The following is a 17029-nucleotide window of genomic DNA, read 5'->3' on the forward strand; positions in this document are numbered from 1 at the left end:
TGCTTAACAATGTTTTGTTATTTTCTGCTCTCAGTAAAATGAATTTGCCTTATGTATACATATGTATACCCCTCTTTTTAAAATTTCCTTCCCATTTAGGTCACAACAGAGCTTTGAGTAGAGGTCCCAGTGCTGTACAGTAGATTCTCATTAGTTATCTATTTCATACACAGTAGTAAATATCCACTGACAGAGGAATATATAAAGAAGATATGGCACATATATATACAATGGAATGCTATACAGCCACAAAATGAAACAAAACTGTGCCATTTGCCAGAACATGGATGGGTCTACATAGTCTCTGGGTCTGACATATAGAGTGAAAAAAGTCAGAAAGAGAAAACTAAATATTTTATGTTAATGTCTATATATGGAATCTAGTAAAATGTTAGTGATGAGCCAACTTGACAGGCAAGGATAGAGAGGCAGACATAGAAAATGAATTTCTGGACACACTTGGAGGAGGGGTTGTTGTTATTCAGTCACTAGGTCTTTTCTGACTCTTTGCAAGCCCATGGACGGCAGCATACCATTCTCCCCTGTCCGTCTCAGAGCTTGCTCAGGAGAAGGAGAGGGTGGGGCAAACTGAGAGAGTACCATTGACATACACACACTACCTTGTTTAAATTAGATTGCTAATGAGAAACTGCTGCACAGCACAGGAAACTCAGTGTGGTATTCTGTGATGACCTGAGGGCTGCAAACGTGGGGAGGGTAGGAGGGAGGATCAGGAGAGAGAGAATATTTGTACACTTACAGCTGATTCATGTTGCTATATAGCAAAAACCAACAAAATATTGTAAAGCAATAAAAAGTAAATTAAAAATTAAATAAATTTTTAAAAAGTAATAAATTCCCAGGAAATAAGAGAGACATAAGTACTAACAGCTATGCAAATTCTAAGCCTTATAGACAAGATCAAAACTCAAGAATATAAACTCAAAATTCACAATTTATGCTAATGAACTATTAGGAAATAGACAATAATTGTAAATGAATGCATTTCAACTATCAAACATTTAATGAGTATTTATTCCATGCTGGGCTCAAATCTAGGGATATATGATCTGAGGTTTTGTGAACACACATGGCTATTACAAAGACAAGCAAAAATCATTGAGACAAGACTTTTGCCCTGTGCAAGAGTCTCTCCAGGGCCCCCTTCATGTCCCTGTTCCTTAGGCTATAAATGAAGGGGTTCAGCAGTGGAGTGACCACTGTGTACATCACAGAGGCAATGGTGCTCTTGTCCCTGGAGGTGTTGGATGAGGGGAAAAAATACAGTCCAATAATTGTTCCATAATACAGAGACACCACAGAGAGGTGGGAGCCACATGTGGACAATGCTTTGCAGATCCCCTTGGTGGAAGGGACCTTCAGGATGGTGGTCCCAATGCGTCCATAAGAGATCAGGATGCATATGAATGGGAGGATGATGATGGCCACTCCTGCTGTGAAAATGGCCAGCTCATTGAGAGATGTGTCTGAGCAGGAGAGCTTCAGCAGGGCATCAAGGTCACAGAAGAAATGGGGGATAGTGTGGTCAGCACAAAAGGACAGCTGGGTCAGGAGGAGGGTGTGACACAAGGCATTGGCACAGGAGAGAATCCAGGATACAGTTACTAGTAAGGTGCACAGACCCTGTCCCATGATGGTGCTGTAGTGGAGAGGGTGACAGATGGCCACGTACCGATCATAGGCCATCGAGGTGAGCAGGAAATTGTCCAGATCAGTGAAAAATAGGAAGAAATACATCTGTGTTATGCACCCTGCATAGGGGATGGATTGATCCTGAGTCTGCATGTTTATCAGCATTTTAGGGATGGTGACAGATGAAAAGGAGACATCAGTGAGGGCCAAGTGGCTGAGGAAGAAGTACATGGGGGTGTGGAGGCGAGCGTCCAGCCTGATGAGCAGGATGATGAGCAGGTTGCCCAGCACCGTGGTCAGGTACACCCCCAGGAACAGGGCAAAGAACACACCCTGCTGCTTTGGCCGGATGGGGAGTCCCAGGAGGAGGAACTCAGACATGCTGCTCTGATTTTCCCTCTTCATGCTCCTCTCCTGTCTGCTGTGAAAGAAAGGATATTAAAGAAGCACATTTTTACTACAGAGGCAGATAATAATGAGTCTTTCCTGCTGGTGAATGTCAGTGTCTGCCTGCATTGCCCTGTGCCTGCAAAACCTAAAATGAATGGTATTACCATTACCATTACCAGGGAATTTACCAACCAAGAAGAGGTTTGATACAGAACAGAAACTGGCTCAATAGTATTTTTCCATCATCTAGGAGAGAGGCTGCCTCTAAGTCATAATTTTCAGCTGTATCTTTCAGCAAAGAGAAAATGTCACAGCATCTTCGTAGAGGGATAGATAGTAAGTTAAAATCTCCCTAATTTCTATTCTGTTTCTGTACATTTAAGAATAATCCTATGGTTTGACCTTCAGATTGTGACATAATTTTTTTTTGAAATCTGACTTCAAAAATCCTTTCCTAAGTAAAGCATAAGGAGGAACTTTCAACAAATTCTCAAAGGGAAGTAGATCAAAAATACATTGCCAAAGTTTCCATTATGTATAAAGATTGAAGAGAAAAGAATCATATCTCTTGACTGAACTCAGACGGTCTTAGATCTCAGTCTTACAATATCACTGCTTTACAAAGTAAAAGTATTACTGTCAGTCACATATATTTTTTTTTACTAGTACTCCTATTTATCATTATCTAATCTTCTCTTGATCCAACAAACTCTCCTGACCCCATAAATAGGCACACCCATAATAAAAAGAGAGGTGTCAAAGAGATAAGCCATGATATGTCTTCTCCCCTTGTCTTTAGGTACGAGCATAAGAGCTGACCACCTGTGTACATACACACACACAAATACACACCTGCTATAGGCAAAGGAAACCAGTTCTGCTCTGAACTTTACGCTAACGTGATGTGGCTGCTGAGAGTAAGGACTGGTTTCTCAGTTTCTCTATAGGACACCTGGAGACCAGATGTGGCCACTTCTGTGGTCCTGAACCTCTTACCAGCATCAGAGAGAAAAAATACATGAGCCATGGAGTTTGTCTCAATTCACAGCTTCAGAAATAGAGTGTGAACACTATCATCTGCCCAACAGGGAGAGGACCCAAGGGACCAGACCCCCAACTCCTGGTTAGAGACATGCATTAAACATAGATTAATTGCTCAATTTTCTTCTTACTCTCTCCAAGACAGATGCCCTCGGGCACTCATTCCTAAACTTTGATGTGCACATAGAATCCCCTGGGAAGCTTGTTAAAGTTGCAGATCCCAGCGCCACCTCCAATGATGCTCATCCTTGAACTCTGCAGCCGGGGAATTCTGACGCACATGGTCCTAAGGGCAGATTTTGAGGAAACATTGTCCTTAGGAAGAACATCATGGTGATGCCCTGTGGGTATGACCCCCCAAAAGATGTAAAAGACTTCTTTACCCTTCTCTACTAACTTAATGTTTCCCCTAGTTAAGTCATAACCTAGTATGTGAGCAGGGATTTATTTTCCAAGTGGAAATTCCCTTTTGATTTTCTGCTTTTAAAATTAATTCTTCTTCATGATGGAAACCCAAACACAATAACATAGATAAGAACTGAAAGAAGTACATCAGAGAACTTCACCCTTCCATTACTCATTTATCCTTCTAAAGTGGATTTTATTCCTGAAATTTTTTATTTATGTAAATGGGATTTATTTTATATGGTATTTTATAGCTTTTTTGTATAAGAATATATTGCAATAATACTTGCATATCTACTTCTATGCATATAAAGAATACATATAACAGCAACATGTCAATCTACTTAAATGTTAAAAATTTTAGTTGCACTCTTGCCAAATAGTTCTGATGAACCAACTCATTGCAAAAGACACTGATGCTGGGAAAGATTGAGTGGAGAAAGTGAAGGGGGTGACAGAGGATTAGATGGTTAGATGGCATCACCAACTCAATGGACATGAAAAGTGAAATCAAGTGAAAGTCACTCAGTCATGTCCAACTCTTTGTGACCCCATTGACTATAGCCCGCCATGTTCTTCTGTTCATGGAATTCTCCAGGCAAGAACACTGGAGTGGGTAGCCATTGCCTTCTCCAGGGGATCTTCCCTACCCAGGTACTGAACCCAAGTGCCCTGCATTGCAGGACAATTTTTACCATCTGAGCCATCAGGGAAGCCCAGGAATACTGGAGTGGGTATCATGTCTCTTCTCCAGTGGATCTCCCTGACCTAGGAATTGAACTGGTGTCTCCTGCATTGCAGGCAGATTCTTTACCAGCTGAGCTACCAGGGAAGAGTTTGAGCAACTGTAGGAGATGGTGAAGGACAGGGAAACCTGGCATGCTGCAGTCCATGGAGTCACAAAGATGAAACTGGAGCCCATTACACAGAGTGAAGTAAGCCAGAAAGATAAAGACCAATACAGTATACTAATGCATATATATGGAATTTTAAAAGATGGTAATGATAACCCAATATGCAAAACAGAAAGAGACACAGATGTACAGAACAGACTTTGGGACTCAGTGGGAGAAGGCGAGGGTGGGATGATCTGAGAGAATAGCATTCAAACAAGTATACTATCAAGGGTGAAACAGATCACCAGTCCAGGTCGGATGCATGAGACAAGTGCTCAGGGCTGGTGCACTGGGAAGACCCGGAGGGATGGGATGGGGAGGGAGGCGGGAGGTGGGATCGGGATGAAGAACACATGTAAATCCATGGCTGATTCATGTCAGTGTATGGCAAAAACCACTACAATATTGTAAAGTAGTTAGCCTCCAACTAATAAAAATAAATGAAAAAAAAATCGAGCTCTTTAATAAAGTTAAACCTTACTAAAGATTATACTATGCCTTGAAATCTTCTCTGTGTCAGTTGTCTGATCAAGGTTACTTTCACATCTCCAAAGCATCCAGTTTTACAGGCTCCATTATCATGGTTCCCCCGGGGCCCATGAGGAACTCTGTGCTCCTTTGAAAAGAGAAGAAGCTAACTTTGAAAATGTCCAGGAAAAAAACATGAAGAATGGAAGGTTAAATTGAATTCTGTGAAAAGAGAGGTAATAAAGCCAAATAGTCTTCATTCACCTAAGGGATTCTTAAGTCAGAGCTTATGAAATGAAATAAATAAACAGTAAAGTAATTTGCTATTATAATATTCTATTCATGTATCAAATGTCAAACTCTTTCCAATATTTTGATTTGCATCTTTACACCCAAACAGACTAGAGCTGGGGACATTCCACAGACTTAAATGTCACTACAGAGACTGGTTACATATTGTTTAGTCTTATGTTTATGTATAAAGTTGGTAAAGATATTACACTTTGCATAGCACCAGCACGCACATGAGCTTCCCTGGTGGCTCAGATGGTAAAGTGTCTGCCTGCAGTGCGGGAGACCTGGGTTCGATCCCTGGGTTGGGAATATCTACTGGAGAAAGAAATGGCAACCCACTCCAGTATTCTCACCTAGAGAATCCCACGGATGGAGGAGCGTGGAGGGCTACAGTCCATGGGGCCGCAAAGAGTTGGACACAACTGAGTGACTTCACTTTCACTTTCAGCACACACATACAAAATGACACGATAAAAAGACTGAGATAAAGACCAATGCTTATCTTTCTGGCTTACTTCACTTTGCATAATGGGCTGCAGTTTCATCCATCTCATTAGAACTGATTTAAATGAATTCTTTTTAATGGCTGAGTAATATTCCATGATGTATATGTACCAGAGCTTCCTTATCCATTCATCTGCTGATGGGCATCTAGGTTGCTTCCATGTCCTGCCTATTATAAACAGTGCTATGATGAACATTGGGGTGCACGTGTCTCTTTCAAATCTGGTTTCCTCGGTGTGTATGCCTAGAAGGGGGATTGCTGGGTCATATGGCAGTTCTATTTCCAGTTTTTTAAGGAATCTCCACACTGTTTTCCATAGCGGCTGTACTAGTTTGCATTCCCACCAACAGTGTAAGAGTGTTCCCTTTTCTCCACACCCTCTCCAGCATTTATTGCTTGTAGACTTTTGGATAGCAGCCATTCTGACTGGCGTGTAATGGTACCTCATTGAGGTTTTGATTTGCATTTCTCTGATAATGAGTGATGTTGAGCATCTTTTCATGTGTTTGTTAGCTATCTGTATGTCTTCTTTGAAGAAATGTCTGTTTAGTTCTTTGGCCCAATTTTTGATTGGGTCATTTGTTTTTCTGGAATTGAGCTGCAGAAGTTGCTTGTATATTTTTGAGATTAATACACCAATACAGTATACTAACATATATATATGGAATTTAGAAAGATGGTAATGATAACCCTATATGCAAGACAGAAAAAGAGACACAGATAGATGTACAGAACAGACTTTTAGACTCTATGGGAGAAGGCAAGGGTGGGATGATCTGAGAGAACAGCATCAAAACATGTATATTATCAAGTGTGAAACAGATCGCCAGTCCAGGTTGGATGCATGAGACAAGTGCTCAGGGCTGGTTCACTGGGATGACCCAGAGGGATGGGATGGGGAAGGAAGTGGGAGGGGGGTCCAGGATGGGGAACACGTGTAAATCCATGGCTGACTCATGTTAATGTATGGCAAAAACCACTACAATATTGTAAAGTAACTAGTCTCCAACTAATAAAAATAAATGGAAAAAAAAGTAATCCAAAGGGTTAGTAAGAGGAAGAAAAAAAATGTGGAAAATTATGATTATGTGAAAATAAAAATTGTGTGATGCTAAAAAAAAAAAAAACAGTACTAAAAAAGACATACACCTAATAAGAAAACAATAGAGATAAAATGAACAAGTAAGAAATAAACTAATCTAAAATAAGGCAGAAAAGAGAGAAAAGAAAACAAAAAAGAATCTCCCTCCAAATTGGTTTGCACTAAGTGATTTTGCAAGATAGCAGGATTACAAAGCTGATGAACAAAAACCAAAAATCAATGGTACTTCATATCTTAGCATGGAGAATTAAAAAATTTTGATATACTATTTATAATAGTATAAAAACTGAAAAATATATAGGGATGAGTATATCAAAATACCTGCAATACCAGTACATTAGAAACCACAAAATATTTGTGGTGAATAAAGAGGATGCAAATAGAGATATACCTTGCACACAGACTGGATAACTCAACATTATTATAGAGCTGGTTCTCTCCCCCATTTGACCTACAGAGTCAATGCAATCAAAGCCAAAAACATTAGCAGCCTACTTTTTGAAGATACTTCTTAATTTTACACAGAAGTGAAAGGGAAGCCACGATAATTTAAAATGAGAAAAAAACTGCCAGACTTACTTAACCTAATTTCAAAACTTTTATAATCCAAGGAAAATAACAATATTGGCATGAGAATAGGAATATAGATCAATAGAACAGTGAATAATTTTGAAATCAATCAATACACACAAGGTCAATTAGTAGTTTATGAATGCACCAAAGCAATTCAATGTGGCAAGAATATTGTTTCAGAAAACGATTGTCAGTATGATTCAGCATCAATATGTCTTAAGTGAACATGGACTCTTGGCTGCACCACATGCAAAACATAACTTGAAACAGAGCAATTGTGTAAAACCTGTAAGTATAAAACTATGGTGTAGGCAACATTTCCTTAGACAAGACACAGAAGTCATGAACTCTAAAAAAAATAATCTTGACTTCATAATAATAAAATGCATCTGCATTTCAAAAGAAACTCTTCTTTAAAAATTTTTATTGGAGTATAATTGCAATGTTGTATTAGTTTCTGCTCTTGAGGAAAGTGAATCAGTCATACGTATACATTTTTGTTGTTCAGTCGCTCAGTCATGTCCAACTCTTTGCCACCCGATGGACTGTAGCATGCTAGGCTTCCCTGTCCCTTACCAACTCCCAGAGCTTGCTCAAACTCATGTCCACTGAGTCGATGATGCCATCCAACCATCTCATCCTCTGTTGTCTTGTTCTCCTGCCTTCAATCTTTCCCAGCATCAAGGTCTTTTCCAATGAGTCAACTCTTCATATTAGGTGGCCAAAGTATTGGAGCTTCAGCTTCAGCATCAGTCCTTCCAAGGATTATTCAGAATTGATTTCATTTAGGATTGACTGGTTTAATCTCCTTGCAGTCCAAGGCACCCTCAAGAGTCTTCTTCAACACCACAGTTTAAAAGCATCAATTCTTTGGCACTCAGCCTTCTTTATGGTCCAACTCTCACATCTATGTATGACTACTGGAAAACCATAGCTTTGGACGGATCTTTGTTGGCAAAGTAACACCTCTGCTTTTTAATATGCTGTCTAGGCTCACATTAGCTTTTCTTCCAAGGAGTAAGTTTCTTTTAATTTCATGGCTGCAATCACCACCTGCAGTGATTTTCGAGTCCAAGAAAATAAAGTCTGTCATGGTTTCCATTGTTTCCCCATCTGTTTGCCATGTAGTGATGAGACCAAATGCCATGATCTTAGTTTTTTGCATGTTGAGTTTTAAGTCAGCTTTTTCACTTTCCTTTTTCATCTTCATCAAGAGGCTCTTTAGTGTCTCTTGGTTTTCTGCCATAAGGGTGGTGTCATCTGCATATCTGAGATTATTGATATTCCTCTTGGCAATGTTGATTCCAGCTTGCGCTTCATGTAGCCAGGCATTTCGCATGATGCACTCTGCATAGAAGTTAAATAAGCAGGGTGACAATAAACAACCTTGACTTACTCCTTTCCCCATTTGGAGCCTGTCCATTGCTCTATGTCCAGTTCTAACTGTTGCCTCTTGACCTGCATTCAGGTTTCTCAGGAGGCAGGATAGGTGGTCTGGTATTCCCATCTCTTGAAGAATTATACAAAGTTTGTTGTGATCCACACAGTCAAAGGCCTTAGTGTAGTCAATGAAGCAGGAAAGAAAGTGAAGTCGCTCAGTCATGTATGACTCTATGCGACCTTGTGGACTGTAACCTGCCAGGCTCCTCTATCCATGGGATCTCCAAGCAAGAATACTGGAGTGGGTTGCCATTTCCTTTTCCAGGGGATCTTTCCGACCTGGGAATTAAACCAGGGTCTCCTGCATTGCAGGCAGATGCTTTACTCTCTGAGCCACAAGGGAATGAAACAGAGTAGATATTTTTCTGGAATTCTCTTGCTTTTTCTATGATTGAATGGATGTTGGCCATGTGATCTCTGGTTCCTCTGCCGTTTCTAAATCCTGCTTGAATATTTCAAAGTTCTTGGTTCACGTACTGTTGAACCAGTCTAACTTGGAGAATTTTGAGAATTACTTTGCTAGAATGTGAAATGAGTGCAACTGTGCAGTTGTTTGAAAACTCTTTGACATTGCCCTTCTTTGGAACTGGAATGAAAACTGACCTTTTCCATTCCTATGGCCACTGCTGAGTTTTCCAAATTTGCTGGCATGTGGAGCTCAGCACTTTAACAGCATCATCTTTTAGGATTTGAAATAACTCAGCTGGAATTCCATCACCTCTACTAGCTTTGTTTGTAGTAATGCTTCCTAAGGCCCACTTAACTTTGTACTCCAAGATATCTGGCTCTAGGTGAGTGATCACACCATCGTGGTTATCTGGCTTATTCAGATTTTTTTTGTATAGTTTTTCTGTGTATTCTTGCCATCTCTTCTTAATATCTTCTTCTTCAGTTAGGTCCATACCATTTTTGTCCTTTATTGTACCCATCTTTGCATGACATGTTCCATTGGTATTTCTCCATTTCTCCATTGAAGAGACCTCTAGTCTTTCCCATTCTATTGTTTTCCTCTATTTCTTTGCATTGTTTACTTAGGAAGGCTTTCTTATCTCTCCTTGCTATTCTATTTAGTATATAGTAGTATTTAACACAATACTACTATGTATTAAAATACAAAAATTTAATATAATACTACTATATTTAAAAGATAACAGTTTAGCATAGGGAACTCTTCTCAATGCTTTGTGGTGGGTTTCCTTTCCATTTAGGTCACCACAGAGCAGTGAGAAGAGTTCCCTCTGCTATACAGTAAGTTCTCATTAGTTATCTTTACAGTACATTGTACTAAAAGTCTGGTTGCTTTTTTATTTTTTTTATCTCTGGTTCTTCTGCTTTTTCTAAACCCAGCTTGGACATCTTGAATTTCTTGGTTCACATAATGCTGAGGCCTAGCAAGCAGGATTTTGACAATAATCTTACTAGCATGGGAGACGAGAGCAAATGTCTGGTGGTTTGAAAGGAAAGGAGTAAGACAGGGTTGCTTATTGTCACCCTGTTTATTTAACTTATGGGCTGAGCACATCATGAGAAATGCCGTGCTGGGTGAGTTACATGCTAGAATCAAGATTGGCAGAAGAAACATCAACAGTTTCAGACAGGTGAATGATACCACTCTAATAGCAGAAAGTGAAAATGAAAAGAAAAGAACCTCTTGATGAAGGTGAAGGAGGAGAGTGAAAAAGCCAGATGAAATATAAATATTAAAAAAAACTAAGATCATGACATTCAGCCCCATCACTTCATGGCAAATAGAAGGGGGAAATGTGGAAGCAGTGACAGATTTCCTCTTCTTGGGCTCTAAAATCACTGCTGATGGTGACTGCAGCCGTGAAATTAGATGATTGCTTCTTGGCAGGAAAGCTATGACAAACCTAGCGTGTTAAAAAGCAAAGACATCACTTTGCCAATAAAGGTCCATATAGTCAAGGCTATGGTTTTTCCAGTAATCACATACGGTTGTGAGAGCTGGATGGTAAAGAAGACAGAGCGCTGACCAATTGATGTTTTCAAACTGTGGTGCTGGAGAAGACTTCTGAGAGTCCCTTGGACAGCATGGAGATCAAACCAGTCAATCTTAAATGAAATCAACCCTGAATACTCATCAGAAGGATTGATGCTGAAGCTCCAATACTTTGATCACCTGATGTGAACAGCGAGTTCACTGGAAAAGACCCTGATGCTGGGAAAGATTGAAGGCAGAAGGAGAAGAGTGCGACAGGGGTAAGATATTTTGATAACATCACTGATGCAATGGACGTGAACTCCAGCAAACACCATGAGATGGTGAGGGACAGGGAGGCCTGACATGCTGCAGTCCCTGGGGTCACAAAGAGTCAGATGTGACTGGGCCACTGAACAGCAACGACAGTAAATGTATATGACAGAGGAATGGATAAAAATGTGGAGCATAACTGTTAGCGGGAATGTGAATCGGTAAGTCACTATGGAAGACGGTATGGAGATCCTTAAAAACTAGAAATAAAACCACCACATGACCCAGCAATCTCACTCCTAGGCATATATCCGGAGGAAACCAAAGTTGAAAAAGACATATGTACCCCCAGTGTTCATTGCAGCACTATTTACAATAGCTAGAACATAGAAGCACCCTAGATGTCCATCGACAGATGAATGGACAAAGAAGATGTGGTACATATACACAATGGAATATTACTCAGCCATAAAAAGAAACACATTTGAGTCAGTTCTAATGAGGTGGATGAACCTAGAGCCTATTATACAGAGTGAAATAAGTCAGAAAAAGAAAGATAAATATCACATACTAATGCATATATATGGAATCTAGAAAGATGGTACTGAAGAATTTATTTGCAGGACAGCAGTGGAGAAACAGACATAGAGAACAGATTTATGGACAGAGAGGGGAGGAGAAGGTGAGAGGTATGAAGATGTGGCACATATATACAATGGAATATTACACATCCAAAAAATGGATCAAACTGTGCCATTTTCCGAGACGTAGACTGACCTACAGATTGTCATATACAACGAAGTGAGTCAGAAGAGAAAAAAATCATATATTAATGCATATATGTGGAATCTGGAGACAGTACTGATGAACCTATTTCTAGGTCAGGAATAGAGATGCTAACAGATGCAGAGAACAGACATATGGACACACCAGGGAAGGAGAGGGTGGCACAAATTGGGAGATTAGGATTGACACATATACACTACCGTGTGTAACGTAGACAGCTGGTGGGAAGCGGCCATATAACACAGGGAACTCAGCTCAGTGCTCCGTGATGACCCAGATGGGTGGAAAGGCTGGGTGGTGGGAGGCAGACTCAAGAGGAAGGGGATACATGTATACTTACAGCTGATTTGTGTGGCTGTACATCAGAAACCAACACAACATTCTAAAGCAATTATCCTCCAATTAAAACTAAATAAAAAACAAAATTAAATAAAATATCTTTAAGGGGACTAATAAATTCCCAGGCAATGAGAGGAGAGACATAAGTACTGCCAGCTATGCAATTTCTCAGTCTGATACACAAAATTTATAATCAAGAATATCAACTCAAAATTAACAATTTATGCTAATGAATTGTAAGGAAATAGACAATAACTGTCACAGGATGCAATCTAAGTTATCAAATATTAACTGAGGATTTATTCCATGCTAGGATCTGGGGTTCTGTTAACACATATGTCTGTTATAAGACGAGCAAACATCATTGAGACAAGACTTTTGCCCTGTGCAAGAGTCTCTCCAGGGCCCCAGTCATGTCCCTGTTCCTTAGGCTATAAATGAAGGGGTTCAGCAGTGGAGTGACCACTGTGTACATCACAGAGGCAATGGTGCTCTTGTCCCTGGAAGTGCTGGATGAGGGGAAAATATACAGCCCAATAATTGTTCCATAATACAGAGACACCACAGAGAGGTGGGAGCCACATGTGGACAATGCTTTGCAGATCCCCTTGGTGGAGGGGACCTTCAGGATGGTGGCCCCAATGCGTCCATAAGAGATCAGGATGCATACTAGTGGGAGGATAATGATGGCCACTACTGCTGTGAAAATGACCAGCTCATTGAGGGATGTGTCTGAGCAGGAGAGCTTCAGCAGGGCACCAAGGTCACAGAAGAAATGGGGGATAGTGTGGTCAGCACAAAAGGACAGCTGGGTCAGGAGGAGGGTGTGACACAGGGCATTGGTGCAGGAGAGAATCCAGGATACAGTTACTAGTAAGGTGCACAGCCTCTGTCCCATTTTAGTGGTGTAGTGGAGAGGGTGACAGATGGCCACGTACCTATCATAGGCCATTGAAGTGAGCAGGAAATTGTCCAGATTGGTAAAAAATATGAAAAAATACATCTGTGTTATGCGCCCTTCATAGGGAATGGATTGATCCTGAGTGTGCATGTTTATCAGCATTTTAGGGACAGTGACAGATGAAAAGGAGATGTCAGTGAGAGCCAAGTGGCTGAGGAAGAAGTACATGGGGGTGTGGAGGCGAGGGTCCAGCCTGATAAGCAGGATGATGAGCAGGTTACCCAGCACCGTGGTCAGGTACACACCCAGGAACAGGGCAAAGAACACGCCCTGCTGCTCTGGCCGGATGGGGAGTCCCAGGAGGAGGAACTCGGACACGCTGCTCTGATTTTCCCTCTTCATGCTCCTCTCCTGTGTGCTGGGGATGAAAGAACAGTGAAAGAAGCAGAAACTAACAATCAGGCAGATCGAAATGAGTCTCTAGCATAGTAGAGGGATGTTAAGTTAAAATCTACCTCATTTCTATTTTGTTTCTGTACCTTTAAAAACAGTCATAAAGTTTGACCTTCAGACTGTGACGTATTGAACTTTTGAAATCTGGCTTCAAACTCCTTTAGTAAGTATAGTGAGGAAGTTTCAACAACAAATTCTCAAAGGAAAGTGGATCAAAAATAAATGGTCAAAGTTTCCATTATGTATAAAGATTAAGGGAAAAAGAAGCTTATCTGTTGATTGAACTCAGAGTGCCTTAGAGCTCAGTCTTGCAACATCACTGCAAACTTATTACTGGCAGTTATATATTTTTTGCTAGTACTCATATTTTTCAATCTCCAGTCTCCTCCTGATCCAACATGTTCCCGTGACCCCTTGAACATCCATAGTAAATAGTGCTGTTGTCAATAGGAGTCAAAGAGATAAACCATGACATGTCTTCTCCCCCACCGCCACCTTTAGAAACTAATAATAAGAAATGACACAAGCCAAGAGCACAAAGAGGTGATGACCACCTGTGCACACACACACATACACACTCACACACTTGCATTTGGTTGAAAGAGACTAAGTTCTACTCTGAACTTTATGCTCAAGTGATCTAGCTGCAGGGAATGAGGACTGGTTTCTCAGCTTCTCTGGGCCTTCCCTGGTGGCTCAGATGGTAAAGAACCTGCCTGCAATGCAATGAGGGAGACCTGGGTTTGATTCCTGGGTTGGGAAGATACCCTGGAGAAGGGAATGGCAACCCACTCCAGTCTTCTTGCCTGGAGAATTCCATGGGCAGAGAAGCCTGGCGACTACAGCCAGTGGGGTCACAGAGAATCAGACAAAATGACTTCAGCTTCTCGGTAGGATACTCCGAGACCAGATTTAGCCACCACTTCTGTGGTCCCAAACCTCTCACCAGCATCAGGGCAAAATAAGCAGACTCCTCAATTCAAAGTTTCAGAAAAGGAAATATGAAGACTATGCTCTGCCCACCAGGGAGGGGACCCCAGGGACCGGACAACAAGTTCTTGGCTAGAGACATGAATTAAACATCTATTAGTTACTCAGTTTTCTTTATACTCCCTTCAGGAAAGATGCTCCCAAGCAGTGGTCCCTAAACTTCAACATTCCCTAGAATCCCTTGGGAGCTTGTTAAAGATGAAGATTTCAGCTCCACCTCCAGTGATGCTCATTCATGAGCTCCAGAGCCAGGGAATTCTGAGGCACATGGTCCTCAGGGTCGACACTGAGGAAACACTGTCCTGAGGAAGAACATCAGGGTGATGCCCTGTGGGTGTGAGCCCAAAGGAGATATGGAAAGATCTCCTTACTGCTCCTTCCCTATGGTTTAATGTTTCCTCTAGTTAGGTCATAGCTTGGATATAGGGATGGAATTTTTCTCCCAAGTGGGAATTCCTTTTTGATTTGATGCTTTTAAAATTAATTCTGCTTTATGATGGAAATCCAAATACAATAACATAGACATGAAAACAAAGGAGAAAGTCAAAGTACTTCACCCATCCATTATTTATTTATCCTTCTAAGATGTTTTTTTTTTAATTAGAGGATATTTACTTTACAATGTTGTGATGATTTTTGCCTTACATCAACATGAATCAGCCATGGGTATACATATTTCCATTAATGAAGTTTACTTTATATGGTAATTTATAGTTTTATTTTCCTATTGTAATTTATTATAACAATTATATATATACTTCTATGCATTTCAATACATAATAAAATGCATCTGTTATTCAAAACAAACTTTTTTGAAAAAAATTTTATTGGACTATAGTTTCTTTACAATGCTGTGTTATTTTCTGCTATACAGGAAAGTGAATCAGCCATATGCATACATATGTCTTTGGATTTCCTTCCCATTTAGGTCACCACAGAGCACTGACCTGAGTTCCTTATGCCCTACAGTATATTCTCATTAGTTATCTATTTTATGCATAGTAGTAAATGTCCATCAAGAGAGGAGTAGGTAAAGATGTGGAACGTATATACAATGGAACATTGCACAGCCATAAAATGGAACAAAATTGTTCCATATGAGGAGACATGGATGGACATACAGACTCATACAGAGTGAACTAAGTCAGAAAGAGAAAGACAAACATTGTATATTAACACAAAAGAAGGGAAGGACTGATGCTGAAGCTGAAACTCCAATACTTAGGCCACCTGATGCGAAGAACTGACTCATTTGAAAAGTCCCTGATGTTGGGAAAGATCAAAGGAGGGAGGAGAAGCGGACGACAGAGGATCAAATTGTTGGATGGCATCACCAACTCAATGGACATGAGTTTGAGTGCTGGAGTTGGTGATAGACAGGGAAGCCTGACTTGTTGCAGTCCATGGGGTCACTAAGAGTCAGACACAATTGATCGACTGAACTGAACTGAACTGAACACAAAAGAAACTCAAAATAGAAAGACAGGCTTCAGACTGGCAGAAAATATTCTCAAAATGTATTTCTTATAAAGACTTGAATCCAGAACATATACAAAAGACAAGCAATCCAATAATTTGAAAAAAAAAAAAGTGAAAAATTTGAACAGATATCTCACCAAAGGAAGATATATAGCAAATTAGCACATATAAAAAGACACTCAACATCATTATTCATTAGATTAATGGAAATGAAAATCACAATGATTTAGCACAACAAACCCATTAGAATGGCCAAAATTCAGATAAATGGCAATTCCTAGTGGTAGTGAAGGTGTTAGAACTCTCATATATTACAGGTAGTATTGCATAATAAAGAACTGTTTAGGAAATAGTTTGTCAGTTTCTCCTGAAGTTAAATACACCCTTGGCTCTGCAATTCCACTCTTAGGGATCTATGCAAAAGAAATATAAATTTCTCACACAAAGATTTGAATGTACAGCTATGTGCTACTGTGCTGTGCTTAGTCAGGCAGTTGTGTCTGACTCCTTGAGACCCCATGGACTGTAGTCCGCCAGGCTCTTCTGTCCACGGGGATTCTCTAGGCAAGAATATTGGAGGGGGTTGCCTTGTACTCCTCCAAGGGAACGTCACAACCCAGGGATTGAATCTAGGTCTCCCGCATTTCTGGCAGTTTTTTTACTGTCTAACCCACCAGAGAGCCCTTGAATACTGGAGTGGGTAGCCTATCCCTTCTCCAGGAATTGAACCAGCGTCTCCTGCATTGCTGGCAGATTCTTTACCAGCTGAGCTACCAGGGAAGCCCACACAGCTATACACATATCATATATTAATACATGTGACAAAGGTGATCCTGAAATGCCATGAAGAAGAGATGGATTTTCAACAAAGGGTGCTGGGGTAGTTGAATATCCATAGAGGAGAAAAATGAATTATAATTCATACCATAGACAAAAATTACTTCCAGAAGATTATAGATCTAAAAGTGAAAGGTAAAAAATAAAAGCTTCTTAGAAATTATATACAAGGATATTTTTATATATTTGGCCATATTTTTAAAAACACAAAAAGTACACATCATAAAGGAACAAATTGACAAACTTGACTACCTTAAATTTAAGA

General features: G+C 40.3%; 2 protein-coding genes across 2 annotated transcripts; both read right to left on the minus strand.

The window, feature by feature from the left end:
• Nucleotides 1-1116: 1116 nt before the first annotated feature.
• LOC110146647 (olfactory receptor 1J4-like) lies at nt 1117-3891 on the minus strand. Its single transcript, XM_020907574.2, has 2 exons — nt 3884-3891; nt 1117-2059 (listed from the first exon to the last, which is right to left on the minus strand). The coding sequence occupies exons 1-2, from the start codon at nt 3889-3891 to the stop codon at nt 1117-1119; spliced, it is 951 nt and encodes a 316-aa protein (XP_020763233.2).
• An 8574-nt stretch (nt 3892-12465) lies between these two features.
• Nucleotides 12466-13933, minus strand: LOC139037355 (olfactory receptor 1J4-like). Its single transcript, XM_070473756.1, has 2 exons — nt 13926-13933; nt 12466-13408 (listed from the first exon to the last, which is right to left on the minus strand). The coding sequence occupies exons 1-2, from the start codon at nt 13931-13933 to the stop codon at nt 12466-12468; spliced, it is 951 nt and encodes a 316-aa protein (XP_070329857.1).
• Nucleotides 13934-17029: the final 3096 nt, after the last annotated feature.

The sequence above is a fragment of the Odocoileus virginianus genome, chromosome 2 (assembly GCF_023699985.2).
Source record: "Odocoileus virginianus isolate 20LAN1187 ecotype Illinois chromosome 2, Ovbor_1.2, whole genome shotgun sequence".
In the NCBI taxonomy this organism is placed as follows: Eukaryota; Metazoa; Chordata; class Mammalia; order Artiodactyla; family Cervidae; genus Odocoileus; species Odocoileus virginianus.